The sequence below is a fragment of the Mesocricetus auratus genome, unplaced genomic scaffold (genome assembly GCF_017639785.1).
Source record: "Mesocricetus auratus isolate SY011 unplaced genomic scaffold, BCM_Maur_2.0 Super-Scaffold_100011, whole genome shotgun sequence".
In the NCBI taxonomy this organism is placed as follows: Eukaryota; Metazoa; Chordata; class Mammalia; order Rodentia; family Cricetidae; genus Mesocricetus; species Mesocricetus auratus.
In genome coordinates, this window is record NW_024429195.1 from 22,929,742 (window position 1) to 22,956,697 (window position 26,956).

Here is a 26,956-nt window from a genome sequence, read left to right on the forward strand (position 1 = left end):
GAAAATCCAAAATTTGTCTCCAGTTTCACTTTACACCTCTCTCAATATGAAGTTTTCAGGGAGAAATCGCTTTATTCTAAGTAACAGTTCAAAGTAATCAGTGCCAACTTGTGTTAAAGTTCAAACTTACAATGTCCAACATTGAACTCTCTGACCACTGTGAATTAAAGTTCAAACATCAGGTTCTGTTGGGCTCTGGAAGTGACCTTAGCTCCCAGATCAGAAGCTTTCCTTCCCCCAGGGATCCTACTCAGTTTACAGGGGTGTCCCTCGGCAGGAGCAGTCCTCTAGCAAATGTGATATGAAGTAGTCAAAAGGAAACGTAGGCTTCTGACTCCAAAGAGGAAGGAAACAGGAGAGGATGATGGTGAGTTACGTATCAAGCCCACTCATCTGAATATTCACTGGCAAGTCTGGAATAGAGGATTAACTTTCCTTCTCCATATTACCAACAATTGTCAACAATGAAGAAATGTTTCCCCTAAGATAGGACAGAATTAAAAGAAACAGACTCTTATTTATGAAATAAGGTTTATTTTTAAAAGCAATATTTATTAGGTGCCATGGTGGAAATCTGTGAGAACTGGATGCTGCCAACACCCAACCACCAATATATATATATCATGTCATATGTCAATGCTTTGTTATTTAGATTGTTATATAAATGTCCTACCCAGAAAAGTTAACAGCACAACCTCAAGTATCTGTGAGTTGAAACATAGCAATGTGTTTCTCATTCATATGATGCCATGTGCTAGCTAGCAGCTTCATCCTGATTCTAGGGCTCTGAATGATGAAACCAGTCATCATTTGAAACATCACTGGAAACGGTCAACCCCCTCCTCACTGATACTTATCTTCTCATTTTAAAATCCAGCCTGACCTACAATTACTTCCACCAATAGAAATGTATTGTTCCAACTTTAGATTTAGAAAGACCTAGACGGTTTTGTCCTTTTGGTTTCCAAGTCCTGAGGCAGCACACTAGTCTTCTGGACAAGCCATGTGAAAAGGGCTGTGGAAGACAATGGGAGAGAAAAACCCAGCCACAAATCTAGATGAGCTTCCCAATTACTTCTGATTAGAGCCTCACCAGAAACCTCAAAGTAAAAGTAAACAATGTCCCATGAGCTTTCAACCCACAAAACCATGAAAGAAAACAAAAGCTATCTGACTGTTTGACATTACTAAGTGGTAGATATAGGACAATAGATAACAAAAATATTTTGTCACCCTGACAAAAGAAGAGCATGAGCAAGGTACACAGGTATTCTAAACTTTTCTTTGCAAGTGACACAAATAATTTCTGAGGATAGAGGTGAGCATAATATGTGGTTAATATTAGTATCTCCTGGGGAAAAGTTAGGGTTGCAGAAGTGCATCTCCAAGAGATAACAAGTAAATCAGGAAGTACACACAGTGCTAAGTAACCAAAGCTAAAGAGTATGGGCAGAGAATGTAGATGACCTAAACAAGGTAAGGGCAGGGGAAGAAAAAAATGAGGGAAAAAAGAATCAGAAAAAGGTCGGACATCGGTGGCACACGCCTTTAATCCCAGCACTCGGGAGGCAGAGGCAGGCGGATCTCTGTGAGTTCGAGGCCGGGCTGGACCGACAGCCTCCAAAACAATACAGAGAAACGCTGTCTCATAAAACCAAAAAAAAAAAAAAAAAAAAAAAAAGGAACAGAAAAAGACCAACAATGTTCAAGGAGGAATCTTGAAATTCAAGGAATTTAAATAATGTAATAATCTGATACAAATCTGTAGGCCCAGCACTAGGGAGGATGGGACAGGAAAATAAAGAGTTGGAGGCCAACCTCAGGTACATACATACTGAATCTGAGTGCACTCTTGACCTCACAGTGAGATTTTGCCTCAAAACAAAAATACAACCGTTAAGAAGGAAAAAAAAAAAGCCCAAATGGATGATATAGGGAAGAGATCCAGAGGCAGAAAGAAATCAGTCACAGCCTCAGGCAGGGAGAGTAATATTGGACAGGTATAAATTCAAGCAGGGCATTCAATAAGAAAGTAGTGTGAGCAGTCTTGGAGTAGGTAAAAAGCACAGCAAGTGGAGATCACAGGATAAACTAGTATAGGAATAAACAGACCTTTTTTTTTTTTTTTTTTGGTTTTTCGAGACAGGGTTTCTCTGTAGCTTTGGATGCTGTCCTGGAACTCACTTTGTAGACCAGGCTGGCCTTGAACTCACAGAGATCCGCCTGTCTCTGCCTCCCGAGTGCTGGGATTAAAGGCGTGCGCCACCAACGCCCAGCTTAAACAGACCATTTTAAGAAAGGACATCTCACAGATTATTTATCTCGGAAAAGACAAAGAGGCCACTTAGGGATATATGGAGATCTCTGAATACAAACAGATTTTCTGATTTTCTGAGTTCCCTGCTCCTAGTCCCGAAGATTGATGTCTGATCAAAGGAAATTAACATATACGATGAGTCCCTTCATGTGGGAATGAAGTTGAGAAATCACAAATTAGAAAATTACTGCAGTATTCACAGCAGGAATATCAAATTGGAAGAGATTACTATGACAGGGCAAAAAAGGGAAGCATTCTTTTGGACCAGTTCAGGAGACTGACCTTAAGGGTACCCTACTCAGAGGACACCAACAGAGGTGGGTTTTATAATATGAATTCAAGACACTTATTTTAGGAAGGGCATGAACTTTTTGCTTCACTATCCAACATTCCCCATCCCAAGTAAGGATAACAGAAATACAATGCTTCCAATTCCTCTCTTCTAAACCAATTAAGTGAAGCAAAACTATGCCACAATCAGCTCCAAAGTTAAGCCTGGCCATCTATGCCAGTGGTCCTCAGTCAGTACCCTTCCTAGGGAGCAAGTATGCCATAGAAAGGGGTTTTCCATGTCATAATGGCTGGGGTGACCAACTATGCCCCATGCCCAGTACAGCCTTTCATAAGAACTCCCCAAAGCCATGTAAGCAAAGGCAATTACTTAGCGATAGCTAGTGACCCAATTCTGAATAGTAGGATGAGTGGCCTTCTATGATGGGTCTAGGGTCCTTTCTTCTTACTGTTGTTTCAACTATACAGATACTTGAGACTACGCCAGCCATTTCTTTACCAAAACCAGTTTCCTCCCAATCTTTTTCTATCACTGACATCTCCATTTTCTGTTACCAAGTCCCACAGCAACTGTGACTTCCTGATTTTATTCCTGTTCTCCCAGTGTAAAGATTATATGGTCACTTATTTATTTTCAATTAAAGATAACAGCTCTGACTCAAAACAAAATAAAAAAAAAAGTTCTTAGGGACTGGCAAACCATGGGCTTGCAGGCTGTTTTTGTACCTACTTTGGGCTGAAATTGACTTCTATGTTAAGTGATTTACACATCAGAAGGACTGGCAAGGGAATGTAGCTTAGTTACTTGCTGACAGGCAGGAGGTAGAAGAATCAGGAGTTCACGGTCATCCTCATCTGCATATCAAGTTCATAGCCAGTCTGGGATACATGAGACCCTATCTCAAAAACAAAGGGATGACATTTCATGACAAGAGTTGTGTCTCTAAGTACGGTTTCAATTGGAACACTGCCACACTCGTTCACTATGAGTTGAGAAGTTAGGGCAGAGACCTTAAGGCCCACAGCACCTAAAAATATAATGCATTACAGAAAACTGTTCTCAACCCCCACACTAACGCCATCACTAGAGTCTGTGTACAGCACAGGTACAGGAGCATAATTGGTTTCCCAGCCCTTTCTTCAAGGGCTAAATCCACTCAAGGTAAGTTCTGATCACCAGTATGGTTAACGGGTAGTACTATCCTATCCCTTTACCCTAAGTGCCTAAAAACTGACGGCAGCCAGAAAAGCCCATTCTTCCTTTTCTAGACCACCGCTCACGTGAAAGCCAGAGTCAGCTCCTATGTGTCGGCTAGCTCATCCCTAAGCTGCCACAGCTCGTCTATACCTGTCTCCCACCCCCTCGTGGGTTCAAAGTTACAAGGATCCACCTTCCTTCCTCACAGGCAGGGCGGCAGAAGCCTGTCAAACTAGTTGAGAGCGTGAGGCGGGCGTGGCTGGGAGCGGACGGAATTCTCGCTGGAAAGCCAGGGCTCCCGCAGGCCCCACAGCAGGGAGGGCGAGCGACTCGGGCGGCCTTGCTCGCGCACTCCCACCGCGGAGGAGGAGGCAGGGCGCGGGCGAGCTGGCGTCGGGCTCCGCTTAGGAGCACTGCCCAAGAGCAGCGTGGGCCCCGGCCTGGAGTTGGGGCAGCGGGCGCAGCTGGGCCTAACGTCCGCAGCCCGGCTTCACACGAGCTGCTCCCGCAGCTCCGGCTCCGTGACGGCCTCCGGCTCCGTGACGGCCTCCGCCGTGCGTCGTCACAGACGCGGCCGCGAAAAGCTGCGGCGAGGCGCACGCACGCCGCAGGGAGGGGTCGCCGGAGACAGAGACAGAGAGACCAGCGCGTGGCGCTCCGGGGCCTGCGCACGCGCCCTAGCGGCGTCCCGCCCAGGCGCGCGAGTGCGCACGCGCGCGGCCGGCTCCGCCTTATTTTTTTCTCCCCCCCCCCTCCCCTCTTTCTCCTCAGCCCCGCCCCTCTCTTACACGGCCCGGGCTGAAGCGCTGAGAGAGTGAGAGCCGGACAGTGTGGGGCGAGGTGGGCGGGGCTTCGCCCGCGCGCGCCGCCAGCCAGGGCAGGAGCGGAGAGAGCGAAGCCCGACAACGTTACCCCGCCAACAGCCAATAAGCAGCCGGCACTGCCACGCCCCGTCCCCTCACGTGATTGGCTGCGCGCCGCCTGGTGGGCGGGGCCGGCCGCGGGCTTGGGGAGGGCAGGGGGCGGGAGGAGGAAGGCGCTGGCGGGCAGTGATGGCGGCGGGTGATGGGGACGTAAAGCTAGGCACCCTGGGGAGCAGCGGTGAGCGCGGCGGCGACGGCGGCGACGGCAGCCCTGGCGGCGCGGGAGCGACGGCGGCGGGGAGCAGTTGGGCGGCGGCGCTGCTGGCGACGGGCGGGGAGATGCTGCTGAACGTGGCGCTGGTGGCGCTGGTGCTGCTGGGGGCCTACCGGCTGTGGGTGCGCTGGGGGCGGCGGGGTCTGGGCTCCGGGCCCGGGGCGGGCGAGGAGAGCCCGGCCGCCTCGCTACCACGCATGAAGAAACGGGACTTCAGCCTGGAGCAGCTGCGCCAGTACGACGGGGCGCGCACGCCGCGCATCCTGCTCGCGGTCAATGGGAAAGTCTTCGACGTGACCAAAGGCAGCAAGTTCTACGGCCCCGGTGAGCAATGAGGGGCGTCGGGGGGCCCGGGGCACCCTATCCCCGCCGCGGCCACGCACCTGGACGGCCGCCCCGCGCACGCCCCCGACTGCGGGCGTCTGGGGCTCCGGTGGCACCCCGCAAGCCTCTCGGCGTTCCTTCCCTTCCCACCCCGTGTCTCCTCGCAGTTTTTCCTGGGGCTGAAATTCTCAAAATTCTTAGAGTTGACTCTAGTCACATTGGCCTTCAACCTTTCTCCTGAGCTTTCCGATTTCTGGGCTTTGTGAGGGCAAAAGGGATCAGGAGATAGCTAAAGTGACAAACCAAAGTTTTCTGCCCTGTGTAAGTTACGGCTTTTTACTCTGAATTGTCTGACGCCTACTCTTTACCTCTCTGGACTAGTCTGCATAGAGCCAAGGTTAGGGACACGTAGTTTCAAGCCCCAACCCGCTCCAGTTCTGAAGCTCAGTGTAAGAACCACCTCGGACCCATTTTCTTTCTTTTTCTAAAAAGCCCGCTGTGGCTCCAAGATACTTTCCAAGATTAACACTGTATGTGAGATGAGGGCGAACCATAATGTAGATATTAATAAATAAGACTGGCAACGATATTGGCCCTGAGTGTCAGGGGTGGAGCTCATCTGCCTGGCAGGGGTATCTGTCTCCTCTCTCTGTCTCTCCCTCCCTCCCTCCTCTCTTTCTCTCTCTCTGCCAGTAGTATGGTAAGTGTTCAAATGCCCGTTGATAATGAATTATTGTATTTTCCCATAGCAGAACTGAGGGGGTGGCCTAGAAAAACCAAAGACTCCTGACTGACTGCCCCCCCTGCCATGCACTGGTTCTTCAAGTTAGAGGTTTTACAACTTTGCTTTCGGGACACTATGTGGAAGGTAGTTGCTGTGGAAGCCCTTTTACAGTGTAGTGGTAATCGGTTTCAGATTACACAAATAAACTTCAAACTCGGGGAATATGTTGGAAGTCCATAAAATTAAGCAACTGTGTGTCCTGCTTATTCAGTGATTAATATTAAGCTTTAAGGGGGGGAGGAGCAGTTAGTACAGTAAGAATAAAGTGAGACCAAAAGTGACCGAATCCAGGAAGGACTACATCCAGCTTCTAAACAGGGCTTCCTTTTAATTTTGTTAGTGCATGTGAATTATTGACACTGAATATGCTTCTTATTTCAGTGCTTAACTGGATGCTATTTTAGAAGTGTTCGGGTTTGTTTGGATTAGAGGTAAAAAAAAAAAACTGGAGTGTCTGGTCTTGGATCTGTCTGTTTTTTAGCTTATGTTCCATATAATATATATCCTTCTGGATGTACAAACAAATACCACATGTCCCCTTGCTTACATCAACTTCAACGGTTAATCCATTTTATTTAAAAGCATGTTGAACAAGAGACTGGGACCAAAGTATATTATTTACACAGACCATAAACTTTTAAAGACAAGAATTTACACAGATTTTATACCTAGTTACAGCCTTTCCCCCAGTAGCATTAAAAAGTGTGTTCAGTGGTTAAAGTTTGTCTCGAGTATTTGTAGAAAGAGCCATTATTAGTCCTCACACATTAGGAAAGAATCAGTCTGGGCAGCCTCCAGTGGCAAATGTGTGGCAGAAGTTAAAAACTAAGAGTAAGTGGTGTGTGGATTGGGTCTCTGTCTGGAGCTCTGGAGGCATTCTTGAGAATGAAGAAACACTCTAGGTGTGGTAGTACAGGCATTTAACCCTGCACCCTGGAGGCAGAGGCAGGTGGGTCTCTGAGTTCCAGGCCAGTTAGGATGGAATAGTGAGACCCTGTCTCAAGACAGACAAAAAGAATAGAGAACCACTTCATTGTTCTGATGCATAATTATTTTATTACAGGTATCAATAAACAAACTAAGAGGAATATCTGAAAGGTTTTATTATTGAAAAGAACTTAAATGTAGCCAGATCATCTTCGGAGCTTACAATCTGTTGACTTTCCCCCTTGGATAGACAGTTTGAAGGAGTCTTGATGCCATTTTCATTTTACTCTTCTTAGTTCAGTACAGAGTTCTCCTTACTTAGAATCTCGGTGATTTGAAAAACTCAGCCTAGAGCTGGAAAACTTATTTTCTGTGCCCAAACTGCTAGCAATTCCCATTTTGCAGTGATGTTTAGGATTGAATATTGTTCTGTGAGGTTTTTTCCCTCTATAATGCTAGACCATTCTCTTTAGCTGTGCATCTTTAGAGTCCCACTTGAAAATACAATTAAACAGCAATGCATTAAATGCAGTTCTCTGCCAACTATTTGCCAGAATGTGTTGACTTTGTTGTCAGTATTATATTTAGTAATAATCAGGTACTTGGCTAGCTTGGACAGAAAGTGTGATCAAGTAGGAAACTGAATTCCCTGAGCATCTACGGTATTGGATCGGCCATTTGTCATTTTTGCAGATCTTTGATGAAGTTGCAAGGTATCTGCCTTACTGACGAGTCTGAGGTTTAAGTAAGTTGGCTTGGATGGCATAGATAAACCTGAAAACTCTAGATATGTTTGACCACAAAAGTTTTGTGCACTGGTAAACAGCTTCTGGAAGAAACTTGAAGAGAATCCTATTACTGCTTTTTCTTTATACCCTTTTCTGGTTCCTTCCCATACAGGTTTTGAGCTTCAAACATACTTCATTTTTATGGCTTTTATGTTGTTCTTGCTGGCCACTCTGGTAGCCCAAGCCACAAATGGCTAATTAAAATATACTTTAAAGTGAGTTATTTGGTAACAAGTAGGCACATTCCTCAGTCACATGGCTACCACACTAAACCTGGTACTTCATGGAGTGCTGTATGCTTCCCCAGGAGTTCCTAGTGACCCGCATTGATTCTGGAAGCCAGAGAACAGAGTTCATGCTCCATTTCCTGAGCATGTTTTGTTGTGTGTGTGTTTTGTTTGTTTGTTTGTTTGTTTTTATGGCTTTTTTGTTTGTTTTGTTTTGTTTTTTAATGTCTCTGCAAGATACCTGTATTCTCCTTTTCTATTTGTGAAAGCTGGAACTTGGAGATTTAGCCACACTAAAAATCAAACCCGAGTCCACTGGCTTCACAGCTGCCTTCTCCTTGTCACACTATCCATCAATCCCAGAATAGGTTTAAATACATTAACATTATACTTTAAATAATTATGTCATAGCCAGAATATAATTTGGGATGGCAAAAAAACATATACTTGGACTTTTTGATATTTTTTCCCTTACTCATTTGTCAATATATGCCAAAACTATAGCTAGCTTACCTTTCAAATTCTACTGAAAAGGAAAAGGTCACATAAGTAGCCCTTGGAGCTGCCTAATAGGAAGTTAGGGAAAGGAGCCCATGAACCTAAATCCTTCCCCCTTTTAATCTTGTCTTCAGTATGTTAACTTTATTTAACAATTTAATTCAATTTACAAAACTGTGGTTTAAGCAAGAGTTGCAACATAAGGCCAAGCCCAGCCTGGCCTACTGCATGGATCTCTCAGAGTTGTCACAATCCAGCTGTCATCACAATTTCTTGCTTTGAAGCCAACTAGGTTTGTTTGGGCTAGTTACTACATGCATCTTGTTAGCTACCAGTAAGATAAAGGAACCGGCTAAAATTTCTGAAGTAGCTACTCGTGGTAGTGCACACTTGTAAGGCCAACACTCTTGAGGCAGAGGCAGGAGGATGGCCTTTAGTTAGAGGACAACCAGACTACATAGTTGAGCTCCTGGATGACTATACTGTGAGTTCCTGGATGACTATACTGTGAGTTCCTGTCTTAAAGAAAGCAAAGTTCATAACAGTTTTATATTGTGCTTATCATTTCTATATATGGTTATCTCTTCCAAATTGTGCATCATTGCATTGTTTTTAGTGTTTTGGGGAACTGTATTATGTTAAGTACTACAGCAAATTAAAATAACAAAATTGAGACCAGAAAACGCTGACCGAGATTAAAAGTAAAGAACAAAACTAGTCACATGTGCTTTTCAAGGCCCTTTGGGCAATATGACATAGGCCATCCCTCCCCGTGTGCCTGTGGCATACATACATCAATATATAATTCTCAGTGCTTATATCCTTTCTCAAGGTCTTTAATAAAAGACTTCATCTCTTTTTGGCTTTTCAAGATAGGGTTTCCCTGTGTAACAGCTCTGGCTATCCCAAAACTCACTCTGTAAACCAGGCTGACCTTGAACTCACAGAGAACCACCTGCCTTTGCCTCCTGAGTGCTGGGACTAAAGGCATGTGCCAACACCACCTGACTAAAGGTGTTTTTGCTTGTTTGTTGAGACATGATTTCTCTGTGTAACAGCTCTCACTGTCCTGGAACTCCCTTTGTAGATCAGGCTCCCTCAAATTCAGATATCCACATGCCTCTGCCCTCCTGAGCTCTGCCCTACCCAATTCCATTTTTAAGTATTAAAAAGAATCACTGTAGATTTCACTGCGGTAAGACTTTAAATAAGGCAGTTTCAGAAGTGGAATTGGCACAGACCAATCCATGTCTATGGAACTAACATTGCTTGTGGACAGGCAGTATACAAACATATCTCAGTATGTAATTATACTGTTAAAAAAAAGGTGAAATTAAGATTATGATCAGGGACTTATTTCTGTTAGATGATCATAAAGTGGGGGTGTGACTTCTGCAATGGGTAATTAGCCTTATTGCACAGTGGGTTAAGCACACGGAAGCCATCTAATTAGATCTATCCCTGTCATCTCCATTGTTAGTCCAGGTTTGGTTTCAACCTTTGGTTGCTTGTATTTAGCTAGAGGTTTATTAATCCAGCCCTTGAAACCAACTTGTACTGTTTTGTTCTTATAAAAAAATATATAACTTGGCCAGGAGGTGGTGGAGTATGCCCATAATTCCAGCACTTCAGAGGCAGAGGCAGAAGTCTGTGAGTTCAAAGCTAGTCTGGTCTCAGAACGAGTTCTAGAACAACCAAGGTTGCATAGAGAAACCCTGTCTTGAAAAACCAAAACATATAAGTAGATTTTGAACTCATGAGCATTTTATGTTCTCATAGCTCAATGCGGTTACATTTTTGTGAGTGCTGTTGTGTTTTTGTTTCCACCGTCTCGTTTGATAGTCTTTGGCCGCACCTTTGTGACTGGCAGTCCTCCGAATGCAGCTCAGTTCAGAAGAAACTACTTTAGGTCATCACTCACTAGTTCTTCTTAGAACTTATCCCTCTCTCTCTCTTTTCTGCTCATTTGGATAAATCTGTTTTCATTCTTCTGGTGATTGTTAAGATATGGTTTAGATGTTGACCTGTCCTTTGGAACAATGGAAGATTTCTAGCCAAATATCATGTAAATTAGGTAAACCTACTTCTTGAAGACACCATACTGCCACTTGACAGGTTTTTCTCCCATTTAATGCCTAGATGAACCTGGGCTTCAAGCACTTAGGCATTTAGGACAGGTACTGTACTTCTTACCTATGCCTGTAGCACTGGAAGTTTGTGTGTGTGTGTGTGTGTGTGTGTGTGTGTGTGTGTGTGTACACCACAGTTAAGTAGGTATTTGCAGAGTCCAGCAAAAGGAATCAGATACCCCAGAGCTGCCCAGTGTGGGAACTGTGAATAGAACTCAGGTCTTTATAATGTGGTTGCCTTTTTGAAATTTTATTAATTCTTAGCCAGGTGTGGTGGTGCACACCTTTAATCCCAGCACCCAGAGAGGCAGAGGCAGATGGATCTCTGTGAGTTTGAGGCCAACCTGATCTACAAAGTGAGTTCTAGGACAGCCAGACTATTATACAGAGAAACCCTGCTGGGGGTGGGGAGGTGGTTGGGGGTGGAGAAGAAAATTTACTATTTCTTGGCCCTCAATCTTTCTTGGAATTCTGTCTTCAATTTACTAAAAGGCCTCTAGTTCTTTTCACTGATAGGGAAAAGACCTGTGCTTATCTGCCCTTGTTCAGGAGTAATGATTTGAGGTCAGGATATGAAATTGTATGCTGGATTCTTTGTTAAACTTTCACGAGTAGTGTGTGCCACTGCCTTCTGCTTGTTGATGAGAAGTTTGCTTTTAATCATCTGTTTTCCCCCATTTGTTGTAGTTGAGGCCATTTTCTCTGTCTGCTCTCCTGTTCTGTTGTGTGTATGTGTGTACACTTCATGTGGAAGGCAAAGGTAGGATCGGTGTCGTCTTGGTTTTTTGAGACAAGGTCTCACTGAATTTGGAGCTCACCAGTTTAGCTAGTCTGCCAGCAAGTTCTGGGGATCTGTTTGTATCACAATCCCTTGCCAGGCTGGAGTTATAGGCACACACCTGGCTTTCTGTACAAGGCTAGAGATCCAAACGTGGGTCCTTACAGCTGAGCAACAAGTACTTCACTGGCTAAGCTTTTCCTATCCTAGATTGGAACTACTGGATTTTACCAGTATGTGTCATCTGTCCATTTTAGACCATTAAAACCTGACTGTAGATTATTGCCTCCTCCGTTCTCTCTTCTCTTCCCCCTGGAAGATAAGTAGGTGTATATTAATTCCCATCTATTCTTCATGACTGTCTTCCTTTGCTCTTCTTGCTTTCTTCTTGGGGCACGAGTGTGTGCTCACCCGTGGTACTTGCTTCATATAGCTTGTCATTCCATCAGCCACTGCATTCTTTGTTTCTTGTCCACACCCTGGAGTGTTCCATGAACCGTCCACTGTGGATGTGCTGCAGTAGGGTGCTTTGAAGTAGACCCCAAAATAAGGCCTTGTATGTAAGGTTTGATTTTTGGTTTTCCTTAATAAAATTATAAAGAAAAGGCATGCCCGAGATTGAAAACTCCAAAGGATTTACAGTGAAAAGTAAGGCTCTTCCCAAGACCCCCTCGTGCCACTCTGCAGTGGAAATGGATCAGGGCAAGTGTTGCAGAGCTGTGCTGTGCAGGCTCCAGCATCTGAACAGGGCTCTTATTTCCCCACACTTAATTATAGCATACTGTACATCCCTCAAGCAGTGTCACGATCCTGAGATGAGAGCCTTTCGTATCATTCATATCATGTGGACTCTATCTCTTTAGCCCCTGTTGGTTGGTGAGCATGTGAGTTTTTACCCACATCTTAGTAATGCTGCTGTGAGACACAGCCTTGTGCCAGTGTTCTATGGGTTGATGAAGCTGAGCCCTAGAAGCAGAATTACTAAGTCTGTTGGTGTGGCCATGCCTGGTGTGGGAACTTCATTTGGAATTGCCCCAGAGAGCTTGACCTGTCTGTTCTTCATAAAGATGTCTGTTTCTCATCCTTGCCAAAAATGTGGTGCTTTAAACTGCTTGCTTTGTGTGGGTCTAGGGTTGAAACAGCATTCCAGTAACTATTTTAATTTGCATTTTTCTCCTATTCTGAATGTGGGGGGGGCAGGGAGAAAGAGTTTGTGTGTGTATGTACAGCTACAGGTGTGCATTCATAAGGAGGCAAGAGGCCAACCTTGAATGTCATTTCTCAGTTACTGTCTACCTTTTTTTATCAGACAGGACCAATCTCTAGTCTAGAACTCTTCAGTAAGTAAATGAGACTGGCTGGCTAGTGGAACCCAAGGGATTAGCCTGTCTTCACTGCTCATGCTGTGGTTGAGAACATGCCACCACACCCACCTTTATAGTTTTCAATGTTGATTCCAGGGATTGAACCTGGTTTTCTGCTTGTTTGTTTTTAAATTTATTTAGAGAATGTGTGTGCAGGTGCACACAAGCAGGCACAGCGTAGTGCACATGTAGTGATCAGAGAACAACTTGCTGGAGTCATTTCTTTCTTCCATGTAGTACCCGGTTATTGAATTCAGGCCATGAGGCTTGGCAACAAGTGACTTCCTGTTGAGCCATCTTGCCAGCCCAGGTCTTCTTGCTTGCAGGGCAAGTGTTTTAAAGACTGACCTATCTCCCTAGCCCCAAATTTTGCATCTTTAAAGAAAATCGGAGTCATTTTGTTTGCTTTTCTCTATATACATTTGTCCGTATATTCTTTGCCACGTTTTTTTCAGTTGTGATACTCATCATTTCAGCCTTGGCTGCAAATATGTTTTTAGTTCCTTTCCACTGAATGTATAGCTGGGGTTCTGTTGCTGGCTTGGTTTTATTTGTCTATTCTTAATTTTTAAGTTTATTTTATGTGTAAAGGTATTGGGCTGAATATATGCCTGTGTACTACATGTATTCTGGGTAACTTGTGGAGGCCAGAAGAGGGCATCAGATCTCCTGGAACTAGAGTTACAGACTGTTGTGAGTCACCATGTAGGTGCTGGGAATCGAATCTACACTGTCTGGATCAGTAGCTAGTGCTCTTAACTGCTGAACCATCTCTCTAACCCTTATTGTTTTGGTATTTTACTACTATTATGTGTATGCTGGTGTTCAGTGTATGTATAGAGGTTTCTAGGACAGTTTTCAGGAATCCGCTCTCCTTCTGTCATGGGATCTGGGTATCAGAATTCAGGTCATCAGTGTGCTTGGCAAGCAGTTATGTGCTGAGCCCCTCACCAGCCCTGCATAGCACTTTTCCTTTGCCTTTGTGAGGGGTAGTAGGGGTTGACCGCTCTGTCTCATACTAGGCAAGCACTCTACCAATGCTGTAGCTGCATCATCTGTCCCTGTATACTGTCTTAAACCACAAACTTGTGGTTTTGTGTATTCAGATTTATCTTTTATGTCTAGGTTGTATCTCATACTACACCTTCCTTTTCTTTCCTTTTGTCCTCCTTCTACTTTGGGGCATGTGTTTTAATCTGTATTCACCAGGTAAGCCATGCAGACTCTTTCTGATTTTAACATGACAGCTCTCCGGTTCTCCCTTTTTCCTATATGTGATGCACATATATGCTCAAGCCTTCTAGTTGGACATTCAGAAACAAAGTAGAGTTTTCAGTCTAATTTGGTCTCTAAGCAGAGAAAATAATTCCTCCGTGTTGTGTCTGAAGCATCAGTGTGTTAGCTGGAGGGTGGCCCCTCCTGCAGCCAAGTGTCTTGTCTTCTCAACAGAAACATTCTTCATCTTTACTGCACTGGCTCTAAAAGTCCTGGAGCTTCCCAGGTTAGAGTGTACATTAGAGTCAATTTATAGATAACAATTTAAACCATGGAAATAACTTACCATGGGGTAGTTCTCTTTTATTATCCTACAGTCAAATTATGTTACTGATTTTATTTACTTACCACATTTTCTGTTATTTTTGTGTCATTGTTTCATAATGAACATATGTATGTATAACATGTACATGCCCCATTATATGTATATGGTTTGCTACCATTTCAAAAATAGCATTCTACACAATTATACCAAAAAATAAGCAGTTTTAGAGTTTAGTAACTAATAAGTTAATTGACTTTCATCTCAGATTTTTTTTCGTGTTTCTTGTTTTGGCTCACTGTGTAGCCTAGACAGACTTCAAACTCACAATCTTTCCACTTCACCTCCAAAATGCTGACCACACCCAGCCATGCTTATTGATTTTTGAACTTAAAAAAAATCTTAATCTCAGCCAGATATGGTGGTACATGATTTTAATCTCAGCATTCTGGAGATAGGAGCAGACTGATTTCTGTGAGTTTGAGGCCACATAGGGCTGTATAATGAGGCCTTGTCTTAAAAGGGAGGAAGGAAGGAAGGAAGGAAGGAAGGAAGGAAGGAAGGAAGGAAGGAAGGAAGGAAAGAAATAGTTAAAAATGTATCTAATTCACTTATGGAGCATCGTAGCTTAGCCAAGCCTACCTTGAACATGTTCATATGTTCATGACACCTACATTAGCCTATGGTTGAACACACTCAAGTTACATAATGCCCATTTCACACTGCTCTTTTTGGTATTTGGTGTAATTTATTAAATTCTTCATCCCATGGCTGCTTAGAAGCTGCACTGAGTGTTCTACCTGGTGCTAGTCCAGGAATCAATCGAAATTCCAAGTATTCACTATCATAAAGCCAAAGGCTGTTAGGTTAGCCAGTTACTTGGTTAGGGATCATGGTAATAATGTCTAAATGAATCTTGACACTCAGAAAAAAGCATTTGCTTTTTTGGTAAATTATACCATAGAGGCTTAACACTGAATCAGATTTGCTTTTCTTGGGTAGCTCCCATTTTTGTTGTTTTTGTTTTGTGAACAGCCACTCGTAGTTAGCAGAATACTATTGCTGATAACATTGTTTGTTGTGGAGGGTATCTAGGAGGGGAAGGGATTGCTGGTTGTGTTACAAATGTAGGAAGACATCTTTTTGCCAGACCTCAAAGCCTCCTTGACAGGCTGCCCAGTACCAACCCTAGTTCTTAGTCTCCTTGGATTCTTCAGTGGCCTTACAGCGTGGGGCAAAGAGCAGGTGGGCAAAGGCCTCTTTGGCAGGCGACGCTTCCCCTGAGTCTGTGTTTGTGAAGGGGACGCTTTAACCAGTTTTAACTAGAATTTATTTAACAACAACATTTTAGCAGATTCATTCAGAATTGACCCTTAGGGAAGCTGACAGAGATTTACATGCGAGCCCACTGGTGTGTATAGTTACATACTCCAGGACTGAGGGTTTTCTGTGACTTGCTTCTTTGTTCTTGTGGGGATGAGGGGTGAACCTGAGTCTGCAGTGTCGTGCTTGCTGTTTTTATTAGCGTTGATCATCGTGTCCTCACTTATGCATCACTCAAACAGGCCTCATGGTTTACACTCCGACCAAGAGTAGTGCAAGCTCAATGCCTGTTACAGCTCTAGAGAGCCAGTGGAAGACCAGCTGGGCACCTAGTGAAAATAGTGCAAAGTGGGAAGAGCTGAGGCGGCGGCAGTGAATGGCGGAGCACTTGGGTGGAGCACCACTCTACCCTAAATGTCCTCAGCATAGTGAGTGAGTGCTCTGAGCTTTTGGAGACACTGTGTTTGCAGTGGTGAAGAAAGTGCAGCCAGGGCTCCGGTTCTCTCGGTAACTTTAGGGGAGCCACTGGATGCTGTGTTCTGACTTAATCTTCCTAGTGAGGGAAAAAAAGCAAAATCTGTTCTTTTCATGAAATCCTGAAGGACCAGAGTATGAAGTTACTGGGAAATTCTTTAAAATAGAAATTGTCGTTTCCTCTTCAAGATTGTTGCTCTTGTGTCATTTTTATAATTTCTTTTTTGTTTTATTTGCCACTGTTTTCCGCTAATAGGCTTAAGTTATCTTTGTTTCCTAGAAACAAAAAGCCCACCTTCATCCTGTGTTTTTTGTCTGTTTTACATGTGCTTGTCTCCAAAGCAGGTAGAATTCTGCCCAAAGGGAATCAGGGGTGGGGTGCTGTAGGCCTAGTCTTTCTTGCTTACTTTAAGCTTGCATTTCCTCTAAAATAGTTAACTCCAATTTAGTGAACTTTTGAATTGTACTCTGTAAGTAGAAACGAAACTATATTAAATTTATTTTTTCTAAATGCTTAATACTCCTAGAATGTCATTTCAGATCATAGCAGAGATTCAAAAGTAATAAATATTGACCAATGATAGTGTCTATGTTCTTATATAGAAGACATGTTTGAAGGGGGAAAAAATGATGTTTATATTATTGGGGAAATAGTCAAATCATTGGTACATCCATTCAGCCAGACAAAATTTAGCCATTTAGTTTTATAATTTGTAGCAGTCATCTAGTCTATTGGTAATATGGAGAATGCTTAATAATTAAAGAAGCTGGAAGCACTACACTCCTGTCACCTTCCTGGCCAAACCTAAAAAAGGCTACTTTAAAACTCTTGGGTGAAGCCTCCAAAACAATACAGAGAAACCCTGTCTCGTAAAACAACAAACAAACAAACAAAAACCCTCTTGGGAGAGCCGTTCTAGCTCCGTGTTACAGACTTTTCCAAGAATGAACTTCCTACCCCCGTCATGTTTTCAGTGAAGAATAGTTAGTAACTCAAATTACTACTTACAGTACTGGGGTCTTCTTCTATAGGTGAGATTTATTTTCCTGTCTCAGAAAAATAAGTCCCATTATTAATAGTTTTCATGGGCCTGGGCGGTGGCTTAGGGGATAAAAACACTGACCCGAGTTTGATCCCTGAGGCATTTTGTCCTTGGGCAACACTTGTGCTGTGGCACGTCTTTTACACACATACACAAATTTAAGTATTTTTTAAAGAGTCTTAAGCCAGTAACTGACTACTCATGATGGTGAAGCCTCTAACTATGGCTTTAAAACTTTTTCCCGAATGACTTTCGCCATCTGTGGAGCTCATAAACTTAAAAGAAATTGTCATTGGTACAATGATGTATTTTGGAGCTCTTATTATTATTTAAATATTTTTAGAAACATTTTGAGCAGAAAGATCTCTTTGGCCCTTTCTGCAGTATAAGATGCAAACAGTTAAACTTAAAAGATTTCTGTCGTAAGGGTGGAGAGATAGCTCTGAGAGTTAAGTACTTAAAAGATTTCTGTCGTAAGGGTGGAGAGATAGCTCTGAGAGCTAAGTACTATAAGGGACTGAGTTCAGATCTCCAGCATCTCCTGTAGAAGCAGGGTCCATTTGTGCACACCTGCTGGGGAGCTGGAGAAGAGTTCTGGAACTGTCTGAGCAGCCAGTAGAGCCAAGTCAGTGAGCTCCAGGCTTAAGTTTATCTCGTTCAGGAACGTGATGTGTTTGATCAGATCCACCCCATTGCCTCCCCTCCAGTTCCTTCCCCATCCCACTACAAGTTTTTGATCCCAGTTTTAATGTGCTTTAATGTGTCCGTGTAGTGCTCTCTGTGTGCATGGCTCTAGGGCCACCTACTACCGGAGCACTGGTGACCTCTCATGGGGTGCATCCCACTGACCCCTCCTCTCCCAGCAGACAAGTTTTGGGGTATCTGAAGTGAACTTATTGTCAGCTTTTACTTTGGTACAAGGGAAATTTCCAACAAATCTTTGATTATCTCATCCAGTATCTCCATATTTTGAAATTAAGGTTGTGTACCAAATGCAGGTCAGGAGAGTACCCAGATGTTTAGACACGCTTTAAAATGGCTTTAGGCTCTGAGCTGCCTCTTTCTCTTTCAGCGGGCCCATATGGGATCTTTGCTGGCAGGGATGCCTCCAGGGGGCTGGCGACATTCTGCCTGGATAAGGATGCCCTTAGAGATGAATATGATGACCTCTCAGATTTGAACGCCGTGCAAATGGAGAGTGTTCGAGAATGGGAAATGCAGTTTAAAGGTATCATTTGGAAAACTGAACATACGCCTTTGTACATGCCTTAAAAGACACCTTCTTTCTATTTTCATTTCCATAATTATTAGGATGTATTTTAATTAATAGAACTGTTACATGCAACAATTAGGTTGAAAGTCCATCCATATTTGGACAACAATCTCAAATGGTAATACTTTCAATAGTTTTCTAAGACTTGTTCGTTAGGGAACGGTTTTGTTTTGTTAAACACACGCTTGTGTTTAAAACAAGCTGAAGGGTTCCGGGGTAGTACAGTAGTAGACTGTAATGACCTCCTTATGCCCTGGGTTCCGTCCCAGTGCCTTGAGAACTACCACAACCAGGAACAACAACAAAAATGAATATGTGATGTCAGCACTATAATGATAATGTATTTCAGAATGATTTAATTGTTCCTAACTGAATGCTGGGTAAAAAAGGAATACTGCGCCCTCATGTCAGCGTTTATCTCCTGTGTGAGCTCCTTCTGGGTCTTTGGAGCAGCTCCCTGAGCTTCTCCGCACTTGTCTTAGTGCTCCTGTGTGCGGAGCCCACTGCTAAACCGCAGCTAATCTCCTTAGTCTTGGTTTAATTCACTTAGCCAAGGTTTTTCTTCCAGACAGAAAACAAGTATGTTTAACCTGCATACAAGGTTCTAAATGAAGCATTTGAGGCATAAAAGCAAACAAAGTGCGCATCTAAAGAGAGAGTGGGAAAGAACGATGACGTGGTGGGGCCTTGCAGAGAGCCTAGAGAAATGAGTTACAAGTCCCCGTCCCTACTGCTTTGTCACATGTAGAACGATGATGTGGTGGGGCCTTGCAGAGAGCCTAGAGAAATGAGTTACAAGTCCCCGTCCCTACTGCTTTGTCACATGTAGAACGATGATGTGGTGGGGCCTTGCAGAGAGCCTAGAGAAATGAGTTACAAGTCCCCGTCCCTACTGCTTTGTCACATGTTTCTCTCCAGAGTGTCCCTCAGATCTGTCTGCCCTCTGGTTCTGCACCTCATAGGCTCTGCTGCTACCACCACCCCATCTTCATTCAAGCCAAGAAGGGCTCCTTCAGCATGTTTGCTATTCCAAATATTAGTCAGAGAGTTTTATAATCCACTGTTTAAATGATGTAGAAATTTAAAACAAAAAACAACAACCCCCCCTAAAAAAGGAGCTAAAAGAATTGGACTAATGGAGCTCAGTGGTAGAACCCTTGCATAAAGCCTTATCTTCAGACCCTAGCACCACATTCCAAGGCTCTGAGATAGTCTGTGTGTGTAAAATTTAAGTCTGCTGATAAGATCCACTGACACTGAACACTTCTTCAAAGAGCAGTCTAAACCTTGTCAGTCCCTGTTGCCTTCTGTTGAGACCTTACATGCATATAAATGAAGCATTATTCTGTATGACTTAAGAGAGAAGTGCCTTCTTGCAGTATAGTGGAATCCCGAAACAAATTTTTAACCATTACTGACTTTGCTTTTGGTGTATCTTTCAGAAAAATATGATTATGTAGGCAGACTCCTAAAGCCAGGGGAAGAACCGTCAGAGTACACAGATGAGGAGGACACCAAGGATCACAGTAAACAGGACTGAACTTTGTGAACAACCAAAGCCAAGGGCCTTCGGAACTGCAACTCTCACTCTTTTCAGAGAATGTCCAGTCTTTGGGTGTGGTGCACCTGCTGTGAGAAACACTTCACCAGAGTGTACACTATAATGTGCTTCACTGTGGAGATCTGAATATGAGGCATTCATTCTTTGCGCTGCGGATGGATCTGTTGCAGTTGTTGTAATGTCTGGTGGGCTTCATCGTCCCGGAAAGGAGACAGGGCCTTCCTAACTGGAAGAAAGTCACCAGGTTATTTTTACCCCTTCCTTCCTCCTCCTCTCTCCTTCCTCTTCCTTCTCTTCCCTCTTTCCTTTTCCTCCTTCCTCTCTCTGCCTTCCTGTCCCCCACCCCTTCAATATCTCTCTTTTAAAACAAAACAAAAAAGTATCAAAGACAACCAGATAGGTATTTGCTACTCAAGTGTACAGATCTCTGGAAACAGCAAGGGATCCTGTTTCACAGGCTGTTTTATTTGTGTTAAGGGAAGAACCCAGGGAAGAGCAGTGGTGGTTACACATTCATTTAAGAAGTTCAGGCTACTGAAAAATTAAAGGTGAATTCCCAATTTTTTTTTTTTCTGGGCTTCGTCAGGGAAGAGGAAAAAAAAAAAAAAAAACTTCCTTCTAGAAAAGATTTGGAAATCAGAGGGACTTCCAGTGGCTTGAAGTCAGCAGTTCCCCAGCTAAGATCATTTGAAATCAGTTTTATTTCCTTCCCTTCCTTCCGCTAGGTCAAATCAATATTAATTGTGCCTTATTTCACTTCCATAAACTTGAATTGTTTTTAGGGAAAGCCCCTCTGTGAATTCAGAAGTCACTACAAGCAGCATTGAGACTGAGGTTGACGTCACTTTGTATGCAGAATGTAAGAGGGATGGATACTCAGTGTTAACTGCCACGTGTTAATACACAAACATAGCTAGCATTGTGATGGCCAAATGCATCCCCTATGCTTTTTTCTTTTCCAAGAAAAATTGAAAAAAATCAACAACTCTTCCCCAACAGCTGCCTAATTTTAGGAGTCTGACCCTCACTTGTCACTGGTGTGGGTACGTGGGGCTGTGGTATGAATGTCTGTGTGGGTGAGTCTGATGTGTGTGAGAGCACCTTGGGAGGGACTCTTTCTGCGATGCTGTAAATACGAGTACCGTTTTAATAAAGCATGTACAATAAACCAAATAAGCTCGAGTTGGACTCTAAATGCAGAGTGGTGAGCCAGTGTGTCATAGACACTAAGACTGCATTTGATTCAGGATGAGGAAAAACTCTTGGAAATGAAAATCAGCACTGGTTAGCCAAGCTGTACGTGTACCACGTTCAGCGTAACTTCTGAGGCAATTCCACCTTGGAGGAACACTCTGCATGTGGGATCCTTCAGGTAAGAAGTGATGTATTACAGTGTACACATTTGTACTTCGGCTTTGGTGCCTCTGGCTATGCTAGGAACACTAGCCTCCCAAGCATTAGCTGACATACACGCAGTGTTACTGATAGCTGTTAAATCCCTTCATTGTTAGTTGGGAAAGTTCTACTGCAGAGCCTGCTTAGTTCTGATTTTGACTTCATCTTGATAGATTCTTGGTCAGGGACAAGTTCCTCCCACATAGGAAAGCCCAAAATGGGTGACATGAAAAGACTTGTGCCTGCTGGGTGTAATATGCAGAAACCATCAAGATGTCGTGTGTGCATGGTAAGCAGAAGAGTGCAAAATGCTGCACTCCTGTTCGGTTCTGGAATATTCCCCAGAAAAGTGTGGTTATCACCACATTCTGACTGAAGAGCTCACGTGATGGCTAAAACTGTGAACAAAGGGTCTTTTTATGTAAAGTATTTTCTAATAACAAATTGTTAAAGTATATATATCCTCTGATATAGTAAACTGGTGTATCTGAACCATTGGACCTGAAGGTTGATACTCTGCATCTGTGAGAAGCCCCAGACATTCATGCAGTAAAAACAATGTGTTTTGTTTTTTAAAAGGAAGTGGTTTTGTGTTTTGGACTTGAAATAAACTGTATTCTATAGGTAATTTGGTAACTCCAGTCAAATGTCTCATTATCAGGTAGCGCGTGGTACAGCAGTCTTGGAGGGGTCTGTAACTGGCATGTTTACGCAAATTGCCTGCTAATTGTTAAGGGTTTAAAAACATGTTCTTTTTTCTTTTCCTTCAGTGTTAGAATTCAAACCCAAAACTTTACACATCACTCAATCATTTAGCTACATCAGCTCTAAAGTATACACTCTTCCTACCTGCTGAACCTAAATCCATTTGTAATGATGCCTCCAATCATCCTTAGGCTCAGGCATATCTGAGAAACTGCATTCATCTTCTGAATTTCGTGGTCCATATTTGCCATACAATAAAAACAGAATTTATAATTTTGGTCTGATTCCCTACATTTGTTTTTAAATACTTTTATGTGTGTTTTGTATGCATGTATCTTTGTGCACCACATGCATGCAGTGCCCTTGGAGGTCACAAGAGGGCATCAGATCCCATGTTACTTACTGGGTTACTTCGCTTGTAAGACACCTTGTGGGTGCTGGAATTGAACTCCCATACTCTGGCAGACACACATGCTCTTAGCCACCGAACCATCTGTCCAGCTCCCTACACTTGAGTTTGATTTATTCAGCTTCTTTAGAGTGCTGAGTTAAAAGTCATTTTTTTAATAAAATTAAACCATGCTTTTAGAAAGCAAGAACATTTTAACATTACTTAGATTTTTGTCTCTTGCAGCATCCACAAAGTCCCCTTGGAGTAGAAGCTGTGAAGTCCCCTGCCAGGGGATAAACCCATTGCGATGAAGTTTCCCAAACCCTGGTTGGTACAGTTTTCCTAATTCTCCCCTTCATTCAATCCTTCCCACAGGCTCCAAGGCTCCAGTCAGCATGGTGACTTAGCACAAGAACTGTGTCCTCAGTGCACGCCTTTAATCCCAGCACTCCGAGGCGGGTCTCTGTGAGTTCGAGGCCAGCCTGGTATACAGAGCAAGTGCCAGGTTAGGCTCCAAAGCTACACAGAGAAACCCTGTCTCAAAAAAACCAAAAACCTGTGTCCTCTGGAAAGCAAACCAGCCTCCCCATCTTCACACCCACTTCCTTCTGTCTGAAGTGTGGCAGCTTGTTAGGTGTCTGTGTCTATAAGGTGTTAACAGTGTAGGGCCTGACTGACATCTCTGAGCGCTTGGAATAGACGAGGCATTCTACTTGGAAGATGTATACATTTCTTTGAGCCTAGAGTACTAGAGTTGAGTACTGTTGCACTGAGATAAAAGTAGTTCTGATGCCTCTAAGGCGAGTGTGGCCCACTGAGGTCAGCTGTTGTCCGGTAAATAATACTAATCAGACCATGATCTATTTGGCTGTGGGGGAAAGGTCCATAATGGCCAGCCACTGGTTGTCTTTATGCAGAAAGTATAATTGCCAGCCAGTGTGAGGAACTCCGCCTCTTCACACTGAGTAATCTTGGGCTAAACAACTCTCCACCTGAGGTGCTGTGAGCACTGTGCGAACCTGCTGTGTTATTTGCTAATAGGGCCCAGCCAGCGTCTCTAAGTTTGCAGTTCGCAGCCTGATGAATGTGCCTCAAATGTGCTCTTTAGCCATTCCCAAGTGAAAGTGACAGTGCAGACGGTTCTGTGCATTAGTTCATCTGAATTTGCTTAAAAGGGAAAAGAATGAAGCTTCTAAGATCAATTCAAAATGTGCTTTTGCTGGTTATAAAAGTATGGATTGAGCCGGGCGTTGGTGGCGCACGCCTTAATCCCAGCACTCGGAAGGCAGAGGCAGGCGGATCTATGTGAGTTCGAGGCCAGCCTGGTCTACAGAGCGAGTTCCGGGACAGCCTCCAAAGCCACAGAGAAACCCTGTCTCGAAAAACCAAAAAAAAAAAAAAAAAAAAAAAAGAATGGATTGACCACAAGTTGTAATTCAGCAGTTAACCATGTAAAGCCCTTTTCTTGCCAACCTCCTGCATTGTGTTTGGACTTCCAGGGCATCCTCTTAATCCAAGACTGGAGTTTCCCCCAAACATCCCTGCCTAACTTCCCGGAACTTCACATGTTAATATGCGCTCCCTACACACCTGCCACTGACTGTTGGAGAACTGTGACCCCACCCCCAGCCCAGTTTATCTTCCTTCTTAGCCTCCTTTTTTGTCGCTATATTCTTAGTACCTGTTGGCAGTCTAACTTTGACATGCTGTGTACCTGCCTAAAGGCCTTCATTGACACCTCGAGATTCAAAGGGTAGGCCCGCCATGCCTGCCTCCTCACCTGCTTCATTAACTGCTACATGGAGCTACTGCCAACTTGGTTTTGCTTTCAGAGTATCACCAACCACTATCTGCTCCATTTTTCAGTTCTGGGTTATATTCTCACACCCTCCCTGATTAACTTCCCTGCGAGCTCCTTAAGGCAGAGCCAGACTCAGATGCCCCCATGCTGAATTAGGGGACTGCTGGCCCAGGCCTTCATAGCAGGTACATGTGTGGCCTTGAAGTTACTATGTAAGTATCTGCCCTGATAATCCAGCATCCAGATTAAGGCTTCAATTTTAGGCCCAGTATTTTTTTTTTCTCAGCCTTTACTACACTGCTAGCTACATAAAACTGATTCATACACCTTTTAAATGAATTTGAGAGCTGAATAAGCAATGTAAACCAAGGCACCAAGGAAGCCCCAGGACCCCAGACAACTAGGAGACACATCTCAGCGTGTCTTGGCTCTGTTCACTGGGTTTGACATTAGTGTGTTGCTACGGGAAGAGACAGGTAGGGAAGAGAAAAGCTGAAGAGACTGCTGACGAAGCCAAGAGTTGACCACACAAGTCTAAAATCTATAGGGTGCTGTATTACACCTGGTGGGAAGCAGACACTCCAACAGTGCAGCCTGGACCTGAGCGAGCCCAGGTGACCAGGATAACTTAATGTTACCCTGCCCTAGGGAAGTCATTTCTCCTCAATGTCCATGGCTATTGGCACTCTTTATGGGGTCTAGTAGATACCAATGAGAAATTAGAAAATGTAGAGAGAAGCCTTTTCCTTGCCAGCCACTTTGGTTTTTTCCCATCAGTCACCTGGGCTCTGCCGCGTTGTAGTCCCCAAATAACACACAAGACGCTGTATTAATTATGAAGCTGTTGGCCTTGCTTGTTTCTTACTGGCTAGCTCTGACTAAGTATTTATCCCATAATTGTTAATCTAAGTATTTCTCTTACCGGATGGACATCTTCTCTGGTGGGCTACATGATGACTCCCTGTGTTTCTCCTACCCAGAGTCCTCCTGGACTGCTAGTCCCACCTATCTTGCTTCCCTATTGGCTAACAGTGCTTTATTGACATATACACAGGACTTCCCCATTATCTCTTCTTTTCTGTCTAAACAAAAGAAAGGTCTTAACTTTACATTGTCAAATTATATATAACAACAGTTATCAAGTAAGAACACAGTTACATTATTTTGTCTATCAACAAGAAAACAAGGTAACACTTCAGTTTGATCCACAAGAGGCTGGGGAGATGGCTCACTGGTTAAGGACATGCACTGTTCTGGCAAATGACTCTGAGCTGCCGTGTCAGATGGAGCAAACGCCTAGAACTCCAGCTCCAAGGGATCTGATGCCCTCTGAACTCCACAGGCACCTGCATGCGTGTGTACATACACACATAATTTTACAATACTTTTAAAAGGACAAACTACAGTGTGACAAAGGTAAATGAAACTGGCCTGAATCTGGAGTGCTTTCCTGGGGGCAGGGGAAAGAACCTCACTCACCTATGGGGAGAGACCTCTACCCTTACAGCAGTGAGAAGTAGGGAACAGGGAAAAGACAGGGTTGAGTCACGCCTCACATAAAAAAGTTCTTGAAGAGCACTTTGCTCCTGTCCATGTGTTGTGTAAGCATGGGAAGTACCTGGGTCCTGGAGTGAGGGGATTTCATTTCTTGAGCCTTTAGTATCTTTAGGTGGGGTATAATTTACTAACAAGCTGAATCATCCTTTGGTAGCTAAACTGATAGTCCCAAGAGGAAAACTGATCTCTGCCTTCCCCACAGTTCACCCAGTAGTAACCAATGACAAAAGATAATAACATCAGATACTAAGTTCAGCAAGCAGGCCCAAAGCACTGTTTCCATACTGATGTTCTCAGTACTGGGACAGTGAAGGGCTTGGAAGGCCTAAGTCTGAACTCAACAACCCAAGTAACCAGCCAGCCTCCTGGGAAAGTCCCGGGCCAGGGAGAGGCTCTGATTAAGAAAGTGGATGCCCCTGAAGGACAGTACCTGCTGTAGTGTTGGCCATTTGACAGACTCTAGAGTCAGCTGGAGACAAGTGTCTGGCTAGGTTTATGGAGGATTATCTTGTTCATCATTTGGTGTGGGATGGTTCATCTTGGCCAGGAGGGACCCGAGTGAGCATCATTGTGTGTTCATAGCAGTTTTCTGATTGTGGTTGCTGTGTGACCACCTGCTTCAAGCTCTTGCCACAACTTCCCCACCATGATGGACTTGTATGTACCCCTGAGTTGTCAGCCACAATATGTCTTAAGTTGCTTTCATCTGAGTATTTTATCACAACAAAAGGGAAAGAAAGAAAAATTGTCCTCTGGCGCACACACATTCTCCTCACTTCTAATTTATTTGGTTTCTGAACAAATGGTTGGGATTTCTAAAATTGTTTGCATAATGCTGAATCTAGGTAAGATACCAGAATTGGAACTGAGAAATTAAATTGTGAGGAGAGCTCATGTGGATGTCTTCACTGTAGGAGAGTGGAACAGCCCACGGTGTGTTAACTAATTTTAATTACCCAGATGACAGCACCAGTCCGTGGTGGCCCCGGTTTACTCTCACGGATTTGCTTGCCTTGTCTCAGTTGATCTTTCAACTGCTATAAAATAACTCAGAATCACATCACATGCCAACTTGTGTTAAGTAGTATGATTGGCTAGAAGTAGAGGCACCACACATGTGCTGAGCAGAGGTTT

The 26,956-nt window shown here is 43.8% G+C and overlaps 1 protein-coding gene across 1 annotated transcript; it reads left to right on the forward strand.

Moving 5' to 3' along the window:
- The first annotated feature begins 4,824 nt into the window (after positions 1-4,824).
- Pgrmc2 (progesterone receptor membrane component 2) lies at positions 4,825-21,996 on the forward strand. The gene is made up of 3 exons (XM_005069678.4): positions 4,825-5,267; positions 18,212-18,367; positions 19,855-21,996. The coding sequence occupies exons 1-3, from the start codon at positions 4,859-4,861 to the stop codon at positions 19,950-19,952; spliced, it is 663 nt and encodes a 220-aa protein (XP_005069735.1). The 5' UTR covers positions 4,825-4,858; the 3' UTR covers positions 19,953-21,996.
- The last annotated feature ends 4,960 nt before the right edge of the window (positions 21,997-26,956 follow it).